This window comes from Pleurodeles waltl, chromosome 3_1 (genome assembly GCF_031143425.1).
Source record: "Pleurodeles waltl isolate 20211129_DDA chromosome 3_1, aPleWal1.hap1.20221129, whole genome shotgun sequence".
NCBI lineage: Eukaryota > Metazoa > Chordata > Amphibia > Caudata > Salamandridae > Pleurodeles > Pleurodeles waltl.
In genome coordinates this window covers 648,592,576-648,618,838 of record NC_090440.1, presented here as the reverse complement: position 1 = coordinate 648,618,838, position 26,263 = coordinate 648,592,576, and the positions used below count along the sequence as shown (strand labels likewise).

General features: G+C 42.5%; 1 protein-coding gene across 1 annotated transcript in view; it reads left to right on the top strand.

Annotated features, from left to right (window-relative positions):
• The window catches only part of LOC138283527 (mucin-5B-like), a 402,759-nt gene that overhangs the window by 155,589 nt on the left and 220,907 nt on the right, over window positions 1-26,263 (top strand). Inside the window, exons 11-13 of the mRNA XM_069221467.1 lie at window positions 1,264-1,428; window positions 7,579-7,673; window positions 13,612-13,738. Of these exons, the coding sequence (XP_069077568.1) occupies window positions 1,264-1,428; window positions 7,579-7,673; window positions 13,612-13,738 (387 nt within the window). The remainder of the gene's footprint in view (window positions 1-1,263; window positions 1,429-7,578; window positions 7,674-13,611; window positions 13,739-26,263) is intronic.

Sequence of the window (26,263 nt, the reverse complement as noted above, 5' to 3'; positions counted from 1 at the left end):
ATGCACCTGTATCACAAGTATAAAAACTGCAATAAAGTTTGTGTTAAAAAAAACAATTGCCAAATATCATGTCAGCACCCTAGTATAGATGCTATCTTAAATACATATTTCTCTGTGTTGTGTTGTTACATTATTCATGTAGTTATTGTGGAACCTTGGTGATGTCAGTTATTATGGTGTCATCTTGGTTAAGGTCATGTGACAGGATTTCCTGAGAAGATTCAGAATCATGGTCACATGATGTCACTTTCTGTGATCTCATGCAAATCAAACAGTCTGTAATGTCACGTCTGCTACCCTTAGTATTTTGGTGAATCAATATGGAATGGTGGCGATACTCCTTACAAGATATTTTTCATGACAGCCTATTAATGTTCTCAATGTAATTGGGTGCGTACTCAGTTTCGAGTGAAACAGTGTTATAGCAGATCTATAGGGGAGATCCTATTTGAACAAAAGAGCAAAGAGGTTTAAGAGTGTAATGTTGACGTAATCAACGTGGTAGCATTGCTGTTGAACTGTAAATCTACTTTTTCTAAAACCCCCACGTTTCAATTCGCACTTTTCCAACAGTACAGATTATGTCATCCTGTCAAGATAAACACCATGAGGCCCGATTCCAGACGAATGGTTGTGTCAATGTAGGGTTGAATCCTATGAGTTTCAAAAAGAGGACAATTATACAAAATCATGACATGCTAGAAAATGACCCCGAATTGTAAGTTAATGTGCAATTAAGATATATATGTGAAAGGTCTGCACCACAGTGTACCGACCAGTAGTGTCTGAAGTGTGTGTGACCACAGCTCTGTTCATCGCGTCTTGATTTTTGTGGTCTAGTCTTAACCAGATCCCACATGCAATACTGTTGTACCTCCTGCACCTTGTGTTTGAAATGTTCTTTGTACAGCGCTTTGGATATAGGTCAGCACTTTGTCCTAAAACATAAAAAAAGGACACACATTATGCCCTTCTTGCCTTAAAGTTTTTGAATATATCTTACAAAAACATCCATTTTTTTGTCCACAGCCAATTTCCATATATTCAGACCTTCCTCCTTCTTCATTATTGTACACCTACACATTGGCATACAACTTCAGGTTCAGACTGTACCAATCATGCAACTATATATCCAGATGGACCCTTCCTTCCATAGAAAACTCTGTGGTAAGAAATCTTCTCTTTCCTTATCTTCATTGTGAGTTTCCTTTAAAGTGCCTGCTTAAGTGAGTACCTAACAACTCTTTCTGCTTCTCCACCCAGGTCTCTGTGGGGACTTCAACAGCATCCAGGGTGATGAGTTCACAGGCACCAGCGGCATGGTCGAGGGAACAGCTGCAGCGTTTGCCAATTCTTGGAAGGTCTACCCCCAGTGCCCTGATATCAGAAACATATTTGATGATCCCTGCCTCATTCACTCAGAGAAAGGTAGCTGTCTGTTTTGGTGATAAAATGTCATGTGTAGGAAAGGCCACGCAAGGGGATTGAAGAAATGGGCTCATTATGATACAGCTTAGGATCTTAGTGGCTCATAAAGAAGAAGACAGCATTTCTTCTAAACAGCCTAAAAATGGAACCAGTGTTGATGGTGAGGGGTATCAAGTAATGTCAATAATGCCGCTGCTGTAAATGATAAAAATACTGGAAGTTACAGAGGATTTCCATTACCAAATACATGGTCACATCATCCCTTTCCACAAACCGTTAAAAACCTTAGCGTGTTGCTCTTTTATATTGAAGGAGTTAGGATGGTTGCAGACATGAGGAATAAAAGTAAAATCTGTTTTGCAAAATTACCCACCCAAAAAAGCAATTAATATTTTTTTGCAAAATATATTAGAATTGGTTTTATGTAAAACAGATTAAAATCCCATTGCTCAGAATATATAGAAATATGCATAGATTTTATATTTCCATTAGTGACCTACAGCATGGGAAAAAAAGGTGCCACAAATATCTCCTTTCTGCTATTTAGTGTTTATTTTAACCACAGATCAGCAAAAGGAAAAGGCTGTTTTCGTGTTCATTGTTTACACTGTAGCTATACTCCGCAAACTGCTTTTCACCTTGCCTGCTAGCTTTGCCCAGAGATATTATGATGTCACATCTCAACTGAGATAATTTATTATTGTTGAGCAGCTACCTAATTTTGTTATTACTCAGTAGAGACGTCACGACTCAAGTGTAAAAAGGAAATTGGAGATGGGCTTAATAATAATAATAATAATAGCTTTATGCGGTCAATAAGGGCCATCAAAGCATAAAAAATACAGTGAATAACAGGGTTAAAAGACTTAAAATGGAATAAAATAGTATATCCTAATCATAATAACTTATTATGTATATACAATAATTAAAACTTGTCAATAGTAAAAAAACATCCCTTTACATCGTATCTTCTGGTTCCTGCATCCTAAAATAATTAATAATAAAAGAAGGAAAAATGTATTCCAATGAGCGGTGTTGTATACTCCAAGCGGTCACAAGGAACTTGCTAACCGCGAGAATTACAGATTTAGTAGGATCGCTCTTTAGAATCCTGATAGCTGTGGAGCACTGGCTCAAGCCCAAGTATCGACAAGTTCCACAAATCCATTTTGACCTTGGAATAGTATAAGCAGGGCGAAAAAACATAAAGTGTTCAATGGTTTCAGTGCAACTAGAACAGTCTGGGCAGAGATCAATAGATAAAATAGTTCCCCAACCTTTAGTTAGGGACAGCAGCTGGAGGCTTCCAAAACTAAAGCGAGCATAGAGGCCCTTCCCCAGTACATCAGGAATTAAATCAAGATATTGTTCATACTGGGGACACCACTTGAAGTCTATGAATGTGTTGGTCAACCGACCATGAGATATACAACAAACCAGGTTGGTTCTTATATAAGACCAGAATGCTGTCTTCAAGATAATTTTATCAACTCTCTCCAAATTATATGGCTCCTCCCAGAACCTTCGTAGACCCAGAACACGGAACCAGTTTGATACATGCCTAACCCATGGGAATGCAGGCACCCACATATGATAATATCTGACTAAGGTAGGATTCAACAGCTATAATATTGGTAACATACCCTATGGTGTAGCTCCCCTCCTAGTCCATTGTAATTTTACTCCAGGGAAGGGAATGGTGCCTGACTAGATGCTAATCCTACAAATTAGAGTGCAGAGAAATTGATAAAATAGCTTGAATAGCATTTTTCCTAAATGGCATGTAAATGGCCACTCACTTTAACTATTTAAGGTAAGTCCAAGCAGACTCTATTATCGCTCATCAAAATGCACACAGTCAGAAACATTACCGGCTTAAATATTATAAACATTACAGTATACTCAAAGAAAGAGCAGAAAGTCTGCTCTGAAATTAAAGTGGAGATTAAACCTTATCTTTCCTTTGATTTCAGGCCTGCATAAAGCCTTCATCCTATTATTTTTTCTCACACTTTTTGAACCTGGCATTCACCAACCTTGTTCCGCAGAAAACACGTGCGTTTATAAGTTATGCTCAGCAGTTAAGGGACATTTACGTCAGGGACATTGTTTTTTTCATTTTTTAAAACAAGCCCTGCTTGAGAGACTTGTTTGTGACAAAATGAAACAAGCATTTGCAATGCAATGGGTCTCGCGTTTGCTCGAGTTACAGCTATTATAGTTGTAAATTCCTAACTGGACTTTTCTTGCCACATAAATTGAAAATGTAAAGTAAAATAGTTGACATAAGCAAGTCAATTCGAAGCGCCACAGTTCCCATGAGCGAGTACGAAGGAGAGACACAAAAAGAAAAAGAAGTTCACTTGCAGTCAAACGTATCGGCAAACGTGCAATTATCCATGTAACAGGGTTGGTTCCCAAGGCGGTAACAAAAATGCCCCAAGGTGGGATATATGTAAAGCATTTACCAATGTCATTAAAGAATTTTTGAAAGGCAAGGCCACTAATGAGTGATGGTGATGGGTGTGAGGTGAGGGTGGTTAAAAGCCTGCATAGATACCAACACGTCGGAAAAGCATTTTCAATTCAATGGGTCTGGTGTTTGCTCGAATTAGAGCTATTAGCATTGTAAATTCCTAACTAGACTTTTCTTGCCACATAAATTGAAAATTAAAAGTAATACAGTTGACATAAGTGAGCTGATTCAAAGTGCCACAGCCGCCATGAGTGTGAGCGCGAAGGAGAGACACAAAGGGAAAAAGAAGTTCAAACATATCGGCAAAAGTGCAACTATCCTTGTCACAGGGTCGGTCCCCAAGGCGGTAACAAATCCACCCTAAAGAGGGACAAACATAAATCAGTTACCAATGTCATCAAAAGATTTTTGAAAGGCAAGCCCCGAACGAGTGAAAGTGATGGGTGTGAGGTGGGCATGATTAAAATGCCAAATAGATACCAACATGTCGGAAAAGCAGCATGTGCGCTGCTATGCTCAACCTAAAAAACTGTGACGCTGCCATTGACCATGTGATAGAGATTTATTATCTTTAACCATGTTGCACAGCAGCCATTGAAAGTACTGAAAATAAAAGCAGTGCTGGCTGTTAAATTGCATTTATGTCTTTATCTTCAACCATGTTGCACACTGCTGTGCAACATGACTAAAAACATTGACAAGCCAATATATGTTGTGTAGGCGATAACTACTGGCTTTTCCAATGTTTGCTATGCAATCTCCTGTGATGGAATAGTGAAGGTTGCCAGAGTAAAACTTTGCGTACTTAACACTCCAGATATGACAGGGGATGCCTTATTTGGAGAACTGTGGCTAGTTTACAACATCACACCTCTAGAAGAAAGAAGGACATTGGGAGGCAGTACACAGACAAGTGATCAGAAGGATGTATGGCTTAATCCACATGTAGGTGATGCATTTGAAAGTAAATAAACTCTTTGAGAACTGGGGTAGTCAGGAATATCATAGAGACAATTAAATGCCAAAAGAAAATGAAGAGAACCCGAAATAAGAGTGCAAACAAGTGCATTACACAAGCAAAGTTTTGCATAAATCCTCATTATGGACCAGTCCATTGTTCTCGAGCTCCCACTTTAATGCCCTGGCATTGTTTTTTAACAATCTGCGAATACTTCATAGAAGTGCTCATTGCCTCAGAATCTCAATTTGTCATTTTGTTGAAAGCAAACTTTATCCCAGCTTTCAAATGGGATAGATGATGGCAATCTCTTTGCATTCTGTGAGTAAATTAAAACACAAGTAAAAGGCTCGATTTTCACATGAAAACTCACATGTGGAGAACATTGTGGCTAACAAGTAGCAATCCAACTTGTTCCATGAATTACAGAAATTTTGAAAGAGAAAAAAATCTTAACTCTGCGCATCCTTAGTCTAAAAGTCAATATTTTACGGAATATTGTAGCAGAAGAATAGACCACAATTATCGGTATTAGAACTGAGCAGGCAGGTTCGGGAATAGCACTCTAAACTATATAATCAAATTTAGGGTAGACGGTATATTGTACTATAATATATTATAGTTAGTCATGGCCTTGCGCGGCCTAAAGTGTTTTTTTGAGTGGTTGGTGCATGGAACTCGTTACCACCAGAATGATGAAGACAATAGCAATAAATATATTCAAGAGAAACAAGGCGGTATAAAAACAACAGGGTGCAGTAGGAAAAGTACAATTGGAGATGTGCAGCTTTTTTCAACAGTACGTAGTAAAATGTGAAGTCTGGTTAAGGTTGTGAGCTGCAGTCTGCTATCAAATTCTCACCTCGAAGTCCTAACTTCTCGCTGTACATAGTCTTTTAGCAACCAAAATAGAGCGGAGGGGGAAAAAGCCTTATAATAACTAAATAATATCAATGTGTGAGCTAACAACAAAAGAGGGAATGATTTCAAAATACAGTCAACATTCTCAATGCTGCATTTCGCTTATAGGTCTGCTAATTGCTTGTTGGAGGGGTTCTTGTAAAATCATTTCAACTGGCGTGAAATGTGCACCCTCCCTGAAGTATGCGCAAGGAAACATGAAATCTTAACCAAAAACAAATACAGCTGTCGAGAGGACGTATCACTTGACGTATCTCGGATGATAAAATAAGACAATCCGACATTCTTTGAACGTCTGATTGACAGGCCTGGTCAACATGCAAATGCTTGTCATGAAGTTAAAATAGAACCAGCCGACGGCCACCATCAGCGCAAAGCAGCCACACAAAGGGAAATAAAAGTTCACTCGGAGTGAAACCTATCAGCAAAAGTGCAATTATCCAAGTAACTGGCAAAAGTGCAATTATCTACGTAACCAGCAAAAGTGCAATTACCTATGTAACAGGATCGATGTCATGCAAAGCGCTAGAATACTGCCCAGCGAGATCGCACTGCGAAAAAAATAGAAAAAGTAGTTCAGAAACCGGATGGAAAACATGAAGCCTCGCATGTTTTCAGTACTTGGTCGCTGCGCTCGAGGAGGGCTATACACCAGAAAAGTCATGACGTATGCATGCCTTTCCCTAATGAAAGCAAGCATATTTTAAAAGCCAAGCCCACGAACCAATGAAAGAGACTGACGTGACATGGGCGTTGTTTGAAGCCCAAAGAGAGATTACAACATGGGACGGAGCACTTTACGCTCACCCCTAAAAAGCACACTGCCCAGGCCTTTAGTCCGCCATGACATACCAGACAAATCAGCATTGACATTTTTGCTGGTAATGCTGCCGCCTCATCTGGGGAAGCAGTTTCAGAAAAAATAATACCCCTCGAGGCGCACACTACAAAACTATAAATTAGGCTGTAACTTCGGGTCTTGAGCTCACAGCCTCCATTTGCTCGCTGAATTACTTAGAGATCCAAGACAATTCATTTGGGTATTTTCGACATATTAGCCTATTACCTAAGGCTCTATCCTTGAACTGCTACTTTCTATCTCTACTCAAGAGTACTACTTTGCATCATATTAACATCAGGGGTCCGATTATGATTTGAAAATTAACATGTGCAAAGATCGCAGGTTTCTACAATTACCGTTTCTGACTGAAATATCTGCACATGTTTACTTCTATTACAAGTTAAACTCCTTGTAATGGGACATAACTGTAGAAACACATAATTATAACGTGCTATTTCTAATAGTATTCCCTTTTCGAGGGGTTTAATGGCAATTCTGCTTTATCTAACCTGTAATCAGTGCCTTGACTTTCTTGATATCGCTTTGTTGTTGATCATTGATCCAATATTTCCTCTACGTCTCGGTCAGTTATTCTTCAGCTGTCTGAGGACCTTCTTATTTACAGGTATTGGAAAATTATACATTGTTTTCTATCACAATCTAGAAGGGCTAACTCCTTTTACATGACATCTTCATCTCATTCTCTCGCCCTTCTTTAGCATCCAATTATCTATGCCTGCTTCATTCCAACAGAAAACATTTTGGCTTCCCTTCTTTCCGTTTTATACTCCCCCTTCTGTAATTAACAGTTACATAGGCATGAAGTGAAATTCATGGACATCAGAAAATGTCCTGCATAGTTAGCAAACTGTAGTACGAGTGTCTCCTAAATACTTTCATGACTTTATATGACAGCAAGAACATAACTTTAACAATATGCTCTTTTTTTTTTAGATCAATATGCTCATGACTCGTGTGATTTGCTCATCCAACCCGATGGACCATTTGCTTCTTGCCATCCCTTGGTGAATCCAAGGCCTTACAACAAGGTACATATGTGGTGGGCTTGTTTTCTCTTATCTTGTTTTCAATTTATTGAATTCTTTGCCGTTCAGGTTATGTAAGACGGAAGAAGAATTGGTTTTTAGGGATCAGTTGAAAACTTGCATATTTCTCTAATCTAGTTGAATCAGAGGTCTGAACTATATCTAGCTCTAGGAGGCTTGTTTCGTAGCTATGCACAATATACCAAGAATAGAATATACATTTCCTTTGCTGTCATTTGTTTTAATTTACTCATTCAAGTCTACTCCGATTTATTAACTGATGTCAGATGGCTTAATCCCAGCAGTCAGTTGACGCCCTGTCCTATAAGAATAGTAACGTCAGGTTGATGTGTGATTAGCGTAGCAAAGAGGAAAGGGTGTACTTTGCTAGCCTAACAGAGCCTGAGGCTGATGTCTCTAGTTGATTGAGTGCCCACTAAAAGTAGTAACAGAGTGGCAGAAGAAACTGGGAGATGTCTGGTAAATGCTCAGATAATGTATGCATCCTTTGTTTGAAATACTGCAAGTGTGGTTAAACGTTGTTTGCCATGGTGACCATGCTTACGGCGGGAAAAAGTATTGACAAAATATTCATGTCTCCACTTGCAAGTCTGTTTCCTGGAACTGTGTACCTGCAGACAAGTATGCAGTGAGTGAAAGTATAAGCGCACATGTGCTGGAGCTTACAGTTGCTGGAAGACCACAGACGAATTTATGGAACAGATGATTCAGGAACATGCTAGGGGTAGCAGCTGTGACATCACATACTGTTTGACCTTAATGACATTACAGGAAGTGATGACATATGATCCCTGCCCTGCTTTCTTTCAGGCAGTCTTGTCACATGACCCTAACATCACACTCACACTCTTACATCGCCTCTCATTCATTTTTATTAATTCTCACTGACTCACTTATTTGCATTCGCTCTAATGTCACTCATACTCATACGTATTGACACTCAGGCCCAGGTTTACTAATGGGTTGCACAGCGTTTGTGCCACTTTTTATTATCCAAGTCCTGATTTGTGTTGGATAGCATCCGAAAGTAACACAAAATTGCTATAAATCTTACTTTGCATTATTGTACATCAATTGGGAAATTCATGGATGATGCATGGGCGTTCTGATTAAAAAATCAATGGTTTTGACAAAAGTCCCTGTCTACAACCATTGGTAGAGGGGAATTTGTGGCAAAATCTTACCACTCCTTAAGGCAGGTTAAATGAGGAGAAATGCTCTTATTTCTCCTCGTTTTCCAACTTTGCATGTGTGCTACATTGTATAGCAGAAATACAAAATGGGATAGCTCTTAAAGTATAGTTTTTTGTGGGTGGAAGAACACCTGAGCATCTCTGTGCAGCAGAAGCAGGATAAATTAGTTTCACTGCCAGCCCATGGAGGATAGAATGTGAGGATCAGATTCTATGAAATTAGGATCTGATTTACAATCTGCATTTTGTAGTATGCAAAGTAGTGCAACCCACTGTTTTCTTACCAGAAAATGAAATTCATATACCAATCACAGTGTGATTTCCAACCACGTAAGTTTACTACTTAGTAGTAAATGTAAATGGGTTCAGGAGAAGTGACCGAATTTAGGGTGGGGCAAGGACGGTTTGAGAGGTTGACAACATAATAAAAACACCTAGCAATTACACTTCTAAGGGTACTCCAGTCCGACCTTGGGTTACGTCCAGCACCACACATGGCTACTCACAGGTACTGCAACACACTTCCATATAAAATAATGTAAGCAGGGATTTATAATAACAATGTTAAATTAATCAAATTATTTTGAGTTGTAAAGAAAATCTATCTATCTATCTATCTATCTATCTATCTATCTATCTATCTATCTATCTATCTATCTATCTATCTATCTATCTATCTATCTATCTATCTATCTATCTATCTATCTATCTATCTATCTATCTGCCAGAAGGTAGTTATAGTTAGGTTAGCTTTTCTATAGATGGAGCGTTTTTTGGTTTGCTAATTACTTTAGCCCCATTTGACAAATCTTCACAAAACGTTACCAAAAAAAGTTCATTGACCTCAGCTCCTTCCTGGAAAGTTTTGCTGCGATCTGTCAAGATGAAGCAAAGAAAAAAAAGGGGTCCCTAAATGTAAAATCCTCATGCATTTTCCATAGACATCTTTAAACATGGCTACAACAAAAACTGCTGAACCGAATTACACCAAATGTGGCAGAAAGCTGATCTTGATCCACAGATTGTGCTTTGTGTGATTTGGTGTAAATGTGTGTAGTAGTATTCAAGATATTAAGGGTGAACAATAATTGTATATTTGGAGGGTTGGGCTCGTGGTAGTCCCACAAGAGTCCAGTAGTGTTTTAAAATTTGAAAATTGGAGGCATATGATTGGTCATTGTTCCCAAGAGCATTCATGCTCTCAAGGAAGCAAGAGGGTCGAGTGAGTCTTGCAAGTGCTCTGACTGGCTGGCTGTTGGAATGTAAGAAATGAAATGGTGGCAATTACTATCTACTGTGAAAAATCTGAGGTGTTGTGGAACTATAACAAAAAAGCTATTTAAGGGGGCAACAGAAAGGCTTGCTGTCCCCTTAAATTTAGAGAGGAGTTGTCCAAGGGATAACTACTGTGAAGAAAATAAATGTATATGGTTTTTATCTAATTGTTAGGATCTTGCCAGACTGCGTTAATAGGAATGCATAATATGTTTATTGATTTTGAGAGGAAGTGTGTAAGAGATAATTATTCTGATGAGCAGATGGTTAATTCTTGTTTTAAAAAACTGTTATGATCTTGTGAGACTTTTGCGAGAGCAGGAGAAATACACGGACAACAGCAAGTGTATAGGTGCTCCCGCTCTCGCAAGAGTCTCACAAGAGTTTGTACGAAGGCAAAAAAAGGGAAACAGACAAACAAAATAGATCATGAAACTAAAGGGTAGCTCTGAAAAGGTTTCAACAGGTATACATTTTTTGTGTTTTCAAACATTTATATATTTTTTCTTTTTTAAACATACAACTTTGGTGTGAAACAAACACCAACAGCATCTCCTTGAAAACAAAAAGGAGAAAATTTACAAAAAACCTTTCTAAAAAAACATTCTGTCTAGTGGGCCTTTTGTGCTCTTGGACAAGCTTGTCCTGGGCAGACCTGTTTGTGTCTGAAGTAAAAATGATCTGCTTGCTCAAGCAGCAAAATAGCTCCAGAATCCATCCTTAGGGTGTGCTTCCTCTCCCGGACTTCTCACAAGAGTGTCTCTTGGGTATCTCGCAAGAGAGCCTTGCGGGCATCTGACAAGACTGTAAAAAAATACTTATTTCATATATTCGATAGGACAGTACACAATTCATTGTTGTACCTTAAACAACGTGTGTGTTGCTCTATGTTGTTTAAAATTATAGTAAAACACTGTGTTTAACTTAATTCAAAATGTATAATCTCATGAGTAGTTCCCGAGAGCCAAACAGGAAGTACAGCTCCCTGAGAGTCCACTCAGGGGATTATCCATCTGGCTCTTGCAAACGTCTCAGGTGAGCCATCACTTAAAAAAAAAAAAGAAAACTTGGTATCCAGTCATGTTCGATTCACTACTCTATTATTATAGTTTAGCATTAACTAAGAAAATAATTTACTTTAAAAAAACTCTAGAAATTCACTGAAAAAGCCAAAGGTTAAAGTAACGTTATAGATAGGTGTAATAAAAATGTTTGTCTTCATTAAAAAAAAAAACTTACAAATTTACTGAAAAAAATGAAGGTTAAAGTGACATTACATTTGGGTGAATTTTTCAGTGACAACGTTAAAATTTTGAACAAAAAAAATAGAGAAATTCAGCATATTTACTAGCAGTGCCCCGTCATGCACTGCTTATGACCTCGCATATGACATCACTCATTACATATTGTATGACATCATTTATGAGATCAGTGATGACTTGTCAACTGAGAGCCAACAGGCACACCAGCAGGCCATAAGTTACATGATCTGGGTTTAATTTCAACAATTACAACTCTGTGGTGACACTTCAAGTTTATTAGTGGAGAGGTACCGTACAGACTGCTGATAATCTTTAAAGTACATGTTTAACTCTATTTTTCAGAATGGTTTACTGAAACAGATGTGAAAGATATTAAAGAACTTAAGGAAAATGTGACCTCATTTCAGCTTTCTAGAGCACTAACAATCATTTCTATGACAAAAAGTAACCCATTATTTTTCACTTACTGCAGTATCCTATGTAGGAACGGATTTCCATTTTTACAGCCTTGATTCCATCAAGATGGGATTGAGGTGTGCCACACCCTTATTTTCATAAATTCAAAATGTTAGCACTCCAGTTGCTCATTTGAACTATGTGGTAAAGCTGCAGTTGATTACTAGGGAGATAACTGACAGACTGATGCTGGTGTTGAAAGTACGTTTCTGGATGCATGTCAGAATGTATTACTGACATGGATGAGAAAAGTATATAAGACATGATTGAAAATGTGTCCTCATTTTAGCGATCTAGAGCACTAACTATAATTTCAATTACAAACCAAACCCTCCTGTTTTGTTTATTTTTAAAAGAAATGCTGTAAATTTTACAGCTTTGATTCCATTAAAATGGCTTCAGGTGTGACACTGTTGTGCCATACACACAGAATGTTAACATTCTAGTTGCTCACTAGAACATTGTGGGGAAGTTACAGTAAAACTTTGGGGAGCAACTGACAGGCTGATGCTGCTGTTGGAAATATATATTTTACTCAGTTTATCAAACTTTAGTCTCACATAGCTAAGGAAGAGAGGGTGAACTTATAGAAAGTGTGCTCTCATTCTAGATTCTGGACCAACTTCCATAAACTCTATAAGAAAATCACAAGAAAAAACTGTTTTCTCTCCAATACTGATTCCGTGAATCCTGTCACAAAACAATCGCAGTTAGCACCAGTTTCAAACTGGTGCTAACCCATTCGCAAACCGGATGGGGTCTCCATGGGACCCCTTCCCCTTTGTGAATGGCAGTGAAAATATTTTTTCACATCAGGCAGTGGTCCCACGGACCACTGCCTGCTCTGAAAAAATGAAAAGAAAACTTTTTGTTTTTTGTTTTTTGAAATGCATCTCGTTTTCCTTTACAGTGTGTCAGGTGCACCAGCACCTGTCATGCTTTTCCCTGTCTGCAAAGAAGACAGTGAAAACCGTGAGGGGGCTGGCCATGGGGGCACCTACGCTGCCCATGCCAAGTGCAGGGGCACCCATGGGGCCCTCTGCACCCGTCTCCGCCAGCCTTTGCATGGCAGGGCAACCGCCTTGTAAAAGCTGGTGGAGATGAGGGTCATAATCCCTACGACAGCACTGCCCTGGCAGGTTGGGACCGCTAGGCCGTCGGGTGGACAAAAAATGCCAGTGCTAGTGGTCCAACCATGGCAGAAACGCCAGACAGCCACATTGGCGCCAGTCCGACCAACACCGCAGCCTTGGCATTCTGTAGACCACCAGGGACGTAAGGAAGGCCTAAGTCTTTTTACTTTTTCTTCTGGAGTATGAATTTGGGGTGGGGAATATATATGTATTTAGTTTAATTTGGAACAAAGATCCAGGTTTTTTTTGGGAAGGTGGTAAAAAATTGTCCTTTACAAATCAGTTTTCTTATGTGTTTCACATTTCTACTACACTGGAGGTGAATACAGAAAATGCCGGAAAACCAGTCTTTTGCCAGAAAGGCCCTAACTTGTTTTTTGTTTGAAAATCTCTGTGTAATGAATGAGACAGCATATCAGCAAGTTTAGTGGGCCCAATATGCCTGTTAGCAACAGAAGATGGGATTGTTTTCACCCAATCAGCAGAGACAGTGAACTTGATTGCGATGTAGAAGCTAGCGCAATCCAGGAACATGTTGAAGCAAATATTATTTTATGTTAAGGTGTTTCATTAAGAAACTTGCTGTTTGTTGCTCTCTTAGAATTGTATCTTTGATACCTGCGTCTGCAAGAACACCGATGACTGCTTCTGTGCGGCCCTATCATCTTATGTTCGAGCCTGTGCCATAAAAGGTCTTGTCCTGAGTAAATGGCGATCCAATGTTTGCAGTAAGTAATATCGGTACTCAATAGGCTTCATCTAATATACTTTTCAAGGGAGAGATTCTGCTTCACATCCTCCTAACATCTATCTCCTTTAATGAGTCAGGAATGGGCTGGAACCACCAAACATTTCTAGAAGCGGTTCCTTTCTACGAGATTTCAGATTCCCTGATTTCAGACTTCCTTCTTCCAGCTCTTTATACCCGTTCTGCAATGTTCTTATTCGGATTCCTTTAACGTAGTTGTCCAAAAAGGGCCTTGTATTTTAGCACTCAAACTAGCAGCATCTTTTTAGGTCTCACCTGCAGTCAACATCAGCTGTCCAGCAAAAGTTCAAGCCTTCTCACATCACACAAACAACACACCTCATACAATGCACATCATACAGGTACAGAAAGGGACTTTTGGAGTGTCTCTTTCACTCACTGTCTACTGTGGCTAAGACATCTTTAGACATTTGCTAACAGGGTCCATTAGTCTTGGTTTCAGCCCATGGCATTTTGTAGATGTGAACACCTTCAAAAATACTCCACACACACATTGGGCTTCATTTTTTTTTATGTTACAATGTAGAAAGGAAGGGATCTGTGCCCTCTCTCTATGGGATTATCACATGGAATGTTAAGGGTTCTAGTTAGTTCATCACATTCTTTAAAGTATATGCTTTGTGGGATCAAAGATTTGACAGGCTTCTACATGCAGTTGCAGGCCCGAAGAGTTACCCCTGAAGGGAGTCTGGAAAGTACCATTTTAGCTGCTAAGATGAACATATGCTTGAAATGCAGAACAACTGCTTCATCTTCTCATGGTTCAAAGGGTTTTAACCAGTACTTGGCTTAGTCAGTATAAATTGCTCAGCCAGGGTTTTCTCGAGAAACTGGTCCTTGCCAAGTAGAGTCTCAGACTCCAGTTCAAATTACATGATTCAGACTTGGGCTAAGATATCCACTTGACTGATGCTGCTCACAGATTATACTCCGTTTAATTCAGTGAGTCACCAGAGAAAGAGACTCAGGAGGAGATGCTGCACTTGTGCCAATGTGAGGGCAGTGCAGAGTCTCACCATCCCAATGTGACCTGTCAGCGGGGGTATACAGCTCTATTGCATTGTCTTGCCTGCCCTTCTCCTGCCGTGCCCTCCATTGTGTGCAGACCGCAGACTATTGTATTCACCTGCATCCAGCCGGATCTCAGCACCTCACCCTTGGGTCATGCTGCTTGCTTGCTCACCTTCTTTCCTCATTGCATGAGGTCAGCAGTCTCTGTCCCACGAACATACAGAGCAGTTCTTGCTCACCAGTTTTACCTCACCTGATTGTGTTGCTGCATGGGTGTCTGTCTAATAGAGCACTTTTGTGGAAGATACTGCCTGTCTACGAGACTTTGAGAGGCAGAAAAACATGCAGCTACCTGAGAGTGGCCATACGGTGGGCTGAACTATTTTGAGTTAATACCTTGCCGGTTGGAGGATGGAGGATGCCGAGTAAAAGGGGTAGCCATTTTGGAGTGGCATTGTGTGAAACAGGGAGCATGGGCGGCTAGGCAGCCTCCTTGTGTGGGTACTATTGTTCCTTAAGCCTAATGAAGGATAAGAGGGTCACACTGGTGTGCTGGCTGGCTCCTGTTTTCTCCTGTTTTTATTTTCACCACAAGCATTGTTCTTGTATCATTACCATGGTGCATTTTTTCACACTACATCTGTGCTGGCAGAAGGAACTCTCTCAAGATTGCTTAGCGAAATCATTTTTGCCCTACATTTCCCGCTACTGTAAACATGAAGGCTAGATCTCAAAACAAGCCTCTCAAAACAGAAAAAGGCATATTTGTGTGTAGACCCTATAGGCACCAGATATACAAGACGGACCACTAATAATAAACCTGCTCAACTGGCAATCTCACAGGTGACTCCAGAGTTGCCAAACATCCCTATTTCAGCATCTCAAGAAACAGCTAATCTATCTATGGAAGCCAATCTCAACCTTCCAGAAATAACTAGAATGATCAGTGATAAAAAACGAACAGCTTCTGAAATGAAAAAGCAGCTCATAAACAATTAACAATGGGATACAATAGGAAACAGTTTTTAACCACTAAAGCAGACATCACAATTGTTTGTTCTCGGGAGCAAATTAGTTCCTTTTCGGACCCAAGTAATTCCAACTTGAACTCCAGTGTGCAGAACAAGCACTACCATCCGCACAACACTTACAACTACAGCAATGATCAATACTATTCCCAAAGACGCAAGATCTCTAGATAATCTTGTAGAGTCTGACTCAGTTTTTTTGGTGGGCCTATCTCCCTCCTCAGCATTGCTGGATTATGGCCAACAACCTATAACTATCCAAAGGAATATAATTCCTTTGCAAATTCCTATGCAAACTCTTTGGACAAGAACCTAGAGAACCTTAACAGCCTTCATAATCGGGCAATAAATAACATGTATTCAACTGCTCAACAGTCATAACCTTGATAACGTAGCAAATGAGCAGATTAACAAGGTTGTTTTTGTCCCAAACAAAGAACAAAAACCAGTAGTAGCTGTCTCCGTTACTGAAAGAATTCAGTCCCCTGAAGTAACAATCTCAACTTTTGGCATGTCCAATAAGTTTCTTCCTATCCCTAGTGTCAAACTGAATTTGAAAATATAATAGTGGCAAGGCTGAACATTAGTGCTCTTGACAACAATGTATTACCTTTGCTGGTGTATTTTAATTCAACACAACATCTTGTCTTATATACTTCCTCCAGTAACACTCACTTAGACTTTGAGCACAAGGTATTTTGCATTCATTTGATAGCTCAGATCTTCTACAATGATATTTCCCCCTTACATTCAATACAAATGAACACATCATTCTCCATTGGTTTGCATGTCTCTACCATAGACTTATTCACTGACTTTCTGAAAACCATGCTTTACTATCTAACAATCAAGAGACAGTTGTAAGAGAAATTACTTGTGAATGTCACATGACTGTTGCACTGCAGTAGCACTCTGAATTCTCACTACGACTGTTAACAGAGAAGGTCTGGTATTTTGCTATGTAAGGTATTACCATGAAAACTGGAAATTCAGGTGTCCTTTCTCCTCTTCTTTCATAAGGTAAATATGCAGATGACTGTCCAGATACAATGACTTACAACTACAATGTCACCTCCTGTCAGCCCAGCTGTATATCCCTGAGTGAGCCTGACGTGACATGCAACACTCCATTTGTGCCTGTGGATGGTTGTGTATGCCATCAGGGGGATTATCTGGATTCCTCTGGGACATGTGTCCCTGCTGTTAGCTGCCCCTGCTACTACCAGAGATCTATTGTGCCTCCTGGTGGCAGCATCAATGAGAATGGCCTCCAGTGGTAAGATAAACTTTTTTGAGCCAAAGCATGCAGTTTGCTAAAGATTCTGCTACTTTGTGTTGTGATAAATACTCTGTAAATAACCTGTGCCTACAGCTTTCTTGCATCCTATGTTCAAGATGCCCAGAACCCATTATGACCTTTTACTATAATTATCTATACCTTAGTTTTGCAAAAATACCATTCAATGTACTCACCATGGTGCACTAAAAATGATCAAGTCATTTCAACTGAATACATGAATGCTCCATTTATTCATATAAAGAGATAGCATGAAAAATATGATTTGTCACAGATGCACACACAATACAATGCTTACACACCTTATCCAAAAAGGTTGTTTAAGACTATGGCTCTCATTATGACTTCGGCGGTCAAAACAGTTGACCGCTGAAATCACGCCAGCACTTGACGGCCAGTATTGGCGGTCTTCAGACCACCATATTATGGCTGCTGGCTGCTCTCCGCCACTATTTGGCGGGGAAGCCGCCAGTAGCCATACGGGTGGGCGGCGGTCTAGTGGAGCCTGCTCCGTCGCCACCGTCATGTTACCACAACACCGCCTGCCATACTACTACATTGTAGACAGCGTGGCGGTGTTGTGTTGGCGGGGCGCTGGCAGTAGAGCAGGCTCCATGGACCCTGTTCCCTTCCGGGCACCCACCAGGGAAGGTGATCGACTGACAGGGGAGGGGGGTGTTGATTGCTGTGTGTGTGAATGGGTGTGTGTGTGAATGGGGGTGTGTTTGTGTATGTTTGTGTGCTTGTGTGCAAGTGTCTGTGTCCATGTGTGACTGCATGTATGCTGGGGGGTGGAGGGAGTGTTGTGCCCATGTGTGCATGTGTGTTTGAATGAGTGAGCGCGGATCTGTGCATGTATGTATGTATGTATGTGTGGTGTGTGCGTGCATGGATGGGGGAGTGGGGGTACAGTACGGGGATGGGGGTGTCACTGTTTAGGGGGTGGGGGGCTTCTGATGTGGTCGGGAGAGTTCTGGCATGGAGGAGGGGTAGGTTGGGGAGTCCTGTATTGGCAACAGGAATGAGTATTCCTGTCACCAATATCCTTACCGCCAGAGAGTTTGTGGCGGGGCTGCCACCACAGAATCCCTGGCAGTAAGGAAACTCAAAATACTGCAGGCAGTGTTAGGTGGACTGCTGGGTAGAAGGTGGACAACCTTCAGCCAGGCGGTCCTACCCCTCTGGCGGTACAGGTGGTGAACTGGCTGCAAGGCAGCCAGTTCATTTAACTTTTCATAATTTGGTGGTCCTGCATTGCCACATTGTCGACGGTCTGGTTGCCAGCGCTGGCGTGGTGGGGCAGGACCGCCAGGGTCATAATAACGCTCTATATTTCTATCCAGTTGCCCCTGGCATTTTCTATTCTCATTAGAGTTGTGAGGGTCATTCAGTAAAATATAGCCTCCCATCCCTTGAGACAGAATTGAGAGCTGCACAAACAGTGTCTGTCAACAGATGAGGCTTCCCATGTCTCTGAGGTGGAACCTTTGTAAAGAGAAGTTGTAGATGTAAATGCATTTGTTACATGCTGCCGGTGGGAAGCTCAGCACAATCTGTAATGTGCTCCACTTTGATATAGATCAAAGAGAATTATAGACCACTTACTACAGAAAGGCTTGTTATCAGTTCACCTAGAAATGGTTACATATGTGTTCTATTCTCCTAGGCACTGGTGGCAACTCAATGGGATATCTGTAAAGTCAGCCACAAGCGCATCTCCCCTCAGAATCTGTCTTAAAAGAGTGACACAATCTTACCTTTTAACTTAATATTCATTATCTGTTAGTGCAACATCTCTGCCCTACACAGCCTTGGTATTCTGAAAAGCAGTAGGAAAGAACCTGGAAATGTAGATTAAACTGGAGTCTCCCTTCCCTCAGTCTTTACTTAAGGTGAACTAACTAATTATGTTACCAGAAGCTCTAAGTAAACAAACCCTAGTGCACTGGACTGACTGGCTAACAGTTCGTTTGAGGCTGGCTTCCACCTGCTTGGTGGACCAAATATGTCACTTACATACTGTTCTCTTCCCATAAGTACTGATTTGAGGCCATTCTGGGATTTTTGGTGCGGCTGGGGAAAGGCGATTCCCGATTTAAATCTGTTGCAAATATCTCAGGAAAGCCCGGTGCTCACTCTTCTGAGTCTTGATTCTATACCATCCCTTGGAGAGGAGATACCAATGGACCACACTGGGATGTGCTGCAGCTGTCTTGTTATGCTAGATCTCCTTGACCTGTTCAAAATGACTATAAAAATAAAGGAGTCTGGACACTGTTCCACTTCTCAAAGAAGTAACTAATCCAAGGCAAACCCCAACCAATGGCCTATGAATTACTTAGTATTACATCAAATACTATGGCCCAATTTATATGATTGCAGGAAGAAAACTCCACCAAAGGGGCGACGGAGTTCCCTCCCACCTTCATAGTGGTGCACCCGCCCGATCTGTGAGTGGACCTTAAGTTTAGCCACAGCAGAGACTGCTTTTTCTCCATCATGGAAAATGTCTCCAACAGCCCTGTAGAGTAATGGCCTTTTAAGAAATTGCCAATGTCCACTCGCACAATTTAGATGGGCAGACAAGTAGCCATTTTTTACTCTCCTTCACACCTTAAGAGAAGACCCTCATGGCGAGAGGAGTATCACATTTTGCCTTCACAAGAAGAAAATCCTGTCTTGTGATTTTCTTTTGGTCACAAAAGAAAGAATACTCTGTGCTGTTGGGCTGTGTCCTGCTGATGCAGCTCTGTAGCACAGAGTAAAATGCATTGACAATAATCATAATGACTCCAGTATTGTGCAAAAGGCCATTTTTTAGGACAGGATTGCAACAAGTATTATAAAATGTAACAAAATAACATTTTAAACTCCTTAACATATCAAATGTATTTCTCCTTTGCGCCCTCATCACCGTTTCTACCCAACAATGCCTCATGCATTCTTTTTTGCCCTTCACCCAAGTCACTTCCACCCATCACCGTCATCCTTCTCTCTTCCTTTCAAAACATCCTCCAACCACCAGTTCATTCACCTGTTCCAGTCAACCTACCCCCAGATTTCCTTTCACCTAAACTCCTTACTCCTCCTCCAAAGGGGTGGATCCGCCCGCATCTGACTCTCCACCACCCACGTATCGTTCTCACTTATCAGCAACCCGTCCTAACTTGGCAGCCCTCAGCTCAAGCCCTAAAACCCTGTAAGGCGGGTGGGTGTCAAAAAACTCTTTTACTTTTACCCCTTGAGGAGGAAGAGGATGTCATTTCCTCTCCTGGCTCATTTAAAGCCCCACTTCACCCCATGTGACCTCCCTCCCCCTCTCACTAACCAATCCTGTCCCCAATCCCTCATCCCACAAAGCTTCCCAGGGAAAGACTAGTTTGTGACTAACTCTCCCCAGGACGCTCCATCATGGGATAATCATCATGACTCCAGTATTGTGCAAAAGGCCATTCATTAGGACAGGATTGCAACAAACATTATAACATGTAACAAAACAACATCTTAAACTCCTTAACATATCAACTGTATTTCTCTTTTGCCCCCTCATTACCATTTCTCCCCAACAATGCCTCATGCATTCTTTTTGCCCTTCACCCCAGTCACTTCCTCCCATCACCGTCGTCCTTATCTCTTCTTTTCAAAACATACTCCAACCATCACTTCATTCACCTATTCCAGTCACTTACCCCCAGATCTCCTTTCACCTGAACTCCTTATTCCTCCTTGTAGGAAAGTACCATCTTCCCTGGCATGTTACCCCCATTTTTCACTGTATATATGTTGTTTTAGTTGTATGTGTCACTGGGACCCTGTTCACCAGGGCCCCAGTGCTCATAAGTGTGCCTGAATGTGTTACCTGTGTAGTGACTAACTGTCTCACTGAGGCTCTGCTAATCAGAACCTCAGTGGTTATGCTCTCTCATTTCTTTCCAAATTGTCACTAACAGGCTAGTGACTAATTTTACCAATTTACATTGGCTTACTGGAACATCCTTTTAATTCCCTAGTATATGGTACTGAGGTACCCAGGGTATTGGGGTTCCAGGAGATCCCTATGGGCTGCAGCATTTCTTTTGCCACCCATAGGGAGCTCTGATAATTCTTACACAGGGCTGCCACTGCAGCCTGAGTGAAATAACGTCCACGTTATTTCACAGCCATTTTTACACTGCACTTAAGTAACTTATAAGTCACCTATATGTCTAACCTTTACCTGGTAAAGGTTAGGTGCAAAGTTACTTAGTGTGAGGGCACCCTGGCACTAGCCAAGGTGCCCCCACATTGTTCAGGGCCAATTCCCCGGACTTTGTGAGTGCGGGGACACCATTACACGCATGCACTACATATAGGTCACTACCTATATGTAGCTTCACAATGGTAACTCCGAATATGGCCATGTAACATGTCTATGATCATGGAATTGCCCCCTCTATGCCATCCTGGCATAGTTGGCACAATCCCATGATCCCAGTGGTCTGTAGCACAGACCCTGGTACTGCCAAACTGCCTTTTCCTGGGGTTTCACTGCAGCTGCTGCTGCTGCCAACCCCTCAGACAGGCATCTGCCCTCCTGGGGTCCTGCCAGGCCTGGCCCAGGATGGCAGAACAAAGGACTTCCTCTGAGAGAGGGTGTTACACCCTCTCCCTTTGGAAATTGGTGTGAAGGCAGGGGAGGAGTAGCCTCCCCCAGCCTCTGGAAATGCTTTCTTGGGCACAGATGTGCCCAATTCTGCATAAGACAGTCTACACCGGTTCAGGGGACCCCTTAGCCCTGCTCTGGCGCGAAACTGGACAAAGGAAAGGGGAGTGACCACTCCCCTGACCTGCACCTCCCCTGGGATGTGTCCAGAGCTCCTCCAGTGTGCTCCAGACCTCTGCCATCTTGGAAACAGAGGTGCTGCTGGCACACTGGACTGCTCTGAGTGGCCAGTGCCACCAGGTGACGTCAGAGACTCCTTGTGATAGGCTCCTTCAGGTGTTGCTAGCCTATCCTCTCTCCTAGGTAGCCAAACCCTCTTTTCTGGCTATTTAGGGTCTCCGTCTCTGGGGAAACTTTAGATAACGAATGCAAGAGCTCATCCGAGTTCTTCTGCATCTCTCTCTTCACCTTCTGCCAAGGAATCGACTGCTGACCGCGCTGGAAGCCTGCAAACCTGCAACATAGTAGCAAAGACGACTACTGCAACTCTGTAACGCTGATCCTGCCGCCTTCTCGACTGTTTTCCTGGTGGTGCATGCTGTGGGGGTCGTCTGCCTCCTCTCTGCAGTAGAAGCTCCGAAGAAATCTCCCGTGGGTCGACGGAATCTTCCCCCTGCAACCGCAGGCACCAAAAAGCTGCATTACCGGTCCCTTGGGTCTCCTCTCAGCATGACGAGCGAGGTCCCTCGAATCCAGCAACTCTGTCCAAGTGACCCCCACAGTCCAGTGACTCTTCAGTCCAAGTTTGGTGGAGGTAAGTCCTTGCCTCACCTCGCTAGACTGCATTGCTGTGAACCGCGACTTTTGCAGCTACTCCGGCCCCTGTGCACTTCCGGCGGAAATCCTTTGTGCACAGCCAAGCCTGGGTCCACGGCACTCTAACCTGCATTGCACGACTTTCTAAGTGGGTCTCTGGCGACGTGGGACTCCTTTGTGTAACTTCGGGTGAGCACCGTTTCACGCATCCTCGTAGTGCCTGTTTCTGGCACTTTTCCGGGTGCTACCTGCTGCTAAGAGGGCTCTTTTTCTTGCCCGACGTCCTCTCTACCTCCTGGTCCAATTTGCGACCTCCTGGTCCCTCCTGGGCCACAGCAGCATCCAAAAATGCTAACTGCACGATTTGCAGCTAGCAAGGCTTGTTGGTGTTTTTTTGGCGGGAAAATACTTCTGCTTGACTCTCCACGGCGAGAGGGATCCGTCCACCAAAGGGGAAGTCTCTAGCCCTTTCCGTTCCTGCAGAAACCTCAGCTTCTTCTGTCCAGTAGAAGCTTCTTTGCATCCACAGCTGGCATTTCCTGGGCATGTGCCCATCTCCGACTTGCTTGTGACTTTTGGACTTGGTCCCCTTGTTCCACAGGTACCCTAGATTGGAAATCCATCGTTGTTGCATTGTTGGTTTGTGTCTTTCCTGCATTATTCCTCTAACACGACTTCTTTATCCTTAGGGGAACTTTAGTGCACTTCGCACTCACTGTTCAGGGTCTTGGGGAGGGTTATTTTTCTAACTCTCACTATTTTCTAATAGTCCCATAGTCCCAGCGACCCTCTACAAGGTAACATAGGTTTGGGGTCCATTCGTGGTTCGCATTCCACTTTTGGAGTATATGGTTTGTGTTGCCCCTATCCCTATGTGTCCCCATTGCATCCTATTGTAACTATACATTGTTTGTACTATACCGCATATTTTTGCTATTGTGTATATATATCTTGTGTATATTTCCTATCCTCTCACTGAGGGTACACTCTAAGATACTTTGGCATATTGTCATAAAAATAAGTAAAGTACCTTTATTTTTAGTATAACTGTGTATTGTGTTTTCTTATGATATTGTGCATATGACACTAAGTGGTACTGTAGTAGCTTCACATGTCTCCTAGTTCAGCCTAAGCTGCTCTGCTAAGATACCATTATCTATCAGCCTATGCTGCTAGACACCCTATACACTAATAAGGGATAACTGGGCCTGGTGCAAGGTGCAAGTACCCCTTGGTACTCACTACAAGCCAGTCCAGCCTCCTACACTCCTCCCAAGGGGTGGATCTGCCCACATCTGACTCTCCACCCCCCCACATATCACCACCCAAACAAATACCCAAAGGGAGTGTTTTTCTGCCCCACCTCTGTGTGGAATTGCCACTGCAATGCATTCAATCCCACCTGTTCTTTTCACACCTCACCCATTTGTTCAATAAGCTCCCCAATGCATCACTTAGCTCCACCAGATAATAGGCATGTCCCAACTTAGAAAGGTGGACTCCGTCATTCCTGAAAAGCCCCCCAATTTCCTCATGCATACCCCTGTGAGCCACCACCTTGATGCCATATCCCACACAGAAAACCCTCATTGTCCTGTTAGCCTTCTTACGGGCCTTGTCGGTGGCAGCGTGCTTGACGGCTCCTCTCCACCTTATACGTGGCACAAATTCATTCCATACAAACATGCTTTAGAATCTCCAAGTCCCACTGCATGTGTTGCAGTACCATCAATCCCAACAGTTACACCAAATCATTTTCCCCCAAATGGACCACCAACATATCCGGACAAGCTTGTCTAGGCACCATAGATGCCAAGAAAGGCAGTAGACCACCCCACCTCATACCTCATGCTGCTTGCTGGACAGTCCCAGATTGAGTCCATAAATCTGCCACTCTGCATACTTCACCACCCAGTGGACAAACGAGTGACACAAGGAGTCCAGTTGCAGGAGTGAAGTCTTTTTGGTCCTGAGACTTCAGGGAACAGTAGGCAAGCTCTATTCAAGCCCTTGGAGAGCACTTCTCAGCACAGACAGGGAGCAGCAAGGCAGCAGGGCAACAGCAAGGCAGCAGTCCTTGTCAGAAAAGTAGTCCCAGTGAGTCAGTTCCTCTTGGCAGGTCTGGTTCAGGGATTCTTCGCCAGCAGGTTGTTTTGTCCAGAAGTGTCTGTGAGGTAGAGTGTCTACCCCAAGAAGTGTCTAAAGTCTCTGGTTTTGGGTCCTCTTCTTATACCATTTTGGCCTTTGAAGTAGGCTTACTTCAAAGAAAAGTCTCACTTGATTGTGAAATCCTGCCTTGCCCAGGCAAGGCCTCAAACACACACCAGGGGTTTGGAGACTGCATTGTGGGAGGGCAGGCACAGCCCTTTCAGGTAGGAGTGACCACTCCTCCCCTCCTTCCTAGCACAGATGGCTCATCAGAAGATGCAGGCACCACCCCAGCCCCCTTTGTGTCACTGTCTGGAGAGAGAGGCAAACAACCCAACTGTCAAACTAACCCAGACAGGGAATCCACAAACAGGCAGAGTCACAAAAATGGTTCAAGCAAGAAAATGCCCACTTTCTAAAAGTGGCATTTTCAACCACACAATCTCAAAACAAACTTTATTAAAAGATGTATTTTTAAATTGTGAGTTCAGTGGTCCCAAATTCTACATGTCTATCCGCTCCCAAAGGGAAGCTACTCTTCTATCATATTTAAAGGCAGCCCCCAGTTAACTTGTGAGAGAGATAGGCCTTGCCTCAGTGAAAAACGAATTTGGCAGTACTTCACTGTCAGGGCATATAAAACACAATAGTATATATCCTAACTTAACCATACACTGCACCCTGCCTATGGGGCTACCTAGGGCCTACCTTAGTGGTGCTTTACATGTAGGTAAAGGGAAGGGTTAAGCCTGGCAAGTGGGTGCACTTGCCAAGTCGAATTTACAGTTTAAAACTGCATACACAGACACTGCAGTGGCAGGTCTGAGACATGATTACAAGGCTACATATGTGAGTGGCACAACCAGTGCTGCAGGCCCACTAGTAGCCTTTGATTTACAGGCCCTGGGCACCTCTAGTGCACTTTACCAGGGACTTACTAGTAAATCAAATATGCCAACCATGGAGAAACCAATTAACAATACTATTTACACAGAGAGCATATGCACTTTAGCACTGGTTAGCAGTGGTAAAGTGCTCAGAGTTCAAAAGCCAACAAAAACAGGTCAGGAAAAATAGGAGGAAAGAGGCAAAATGTTTGGGGATGACCCTGCAAAAAGGGCCAGCTCCAACACCAATCTTAAAGACTCTACGTCCCTTTCCCCAAAAAACTCTTCAACCTCTCACTGCACTTCAAGCGCTACCTCCCAATCCAACACATCCTGTTCGATGCACACCCCAATTGCACTGTCGATGTAGCTGCCCCTATTAGAAAAGAGTAAGTCCCAAACAACGCAGAATCACGACTTGCAGCCGCCACCGCCATGCACAGCATCGCCGAAAGCTGAAAAGCCATGACCAAGCTGCCATCCTGATGACAAAAACTATCCGCTTGTATACACCCGGGCTATGCCAGAAAAGCATGCCATTCCCACACCTGGCACGCCATCTCACACTCCCCTTCATTCATACAGATCCACTTCCCCCTCCCTGCTTGTTCTCGCTTAGACTTTCTCAATCATATTCCCACACAACTGGATTCCA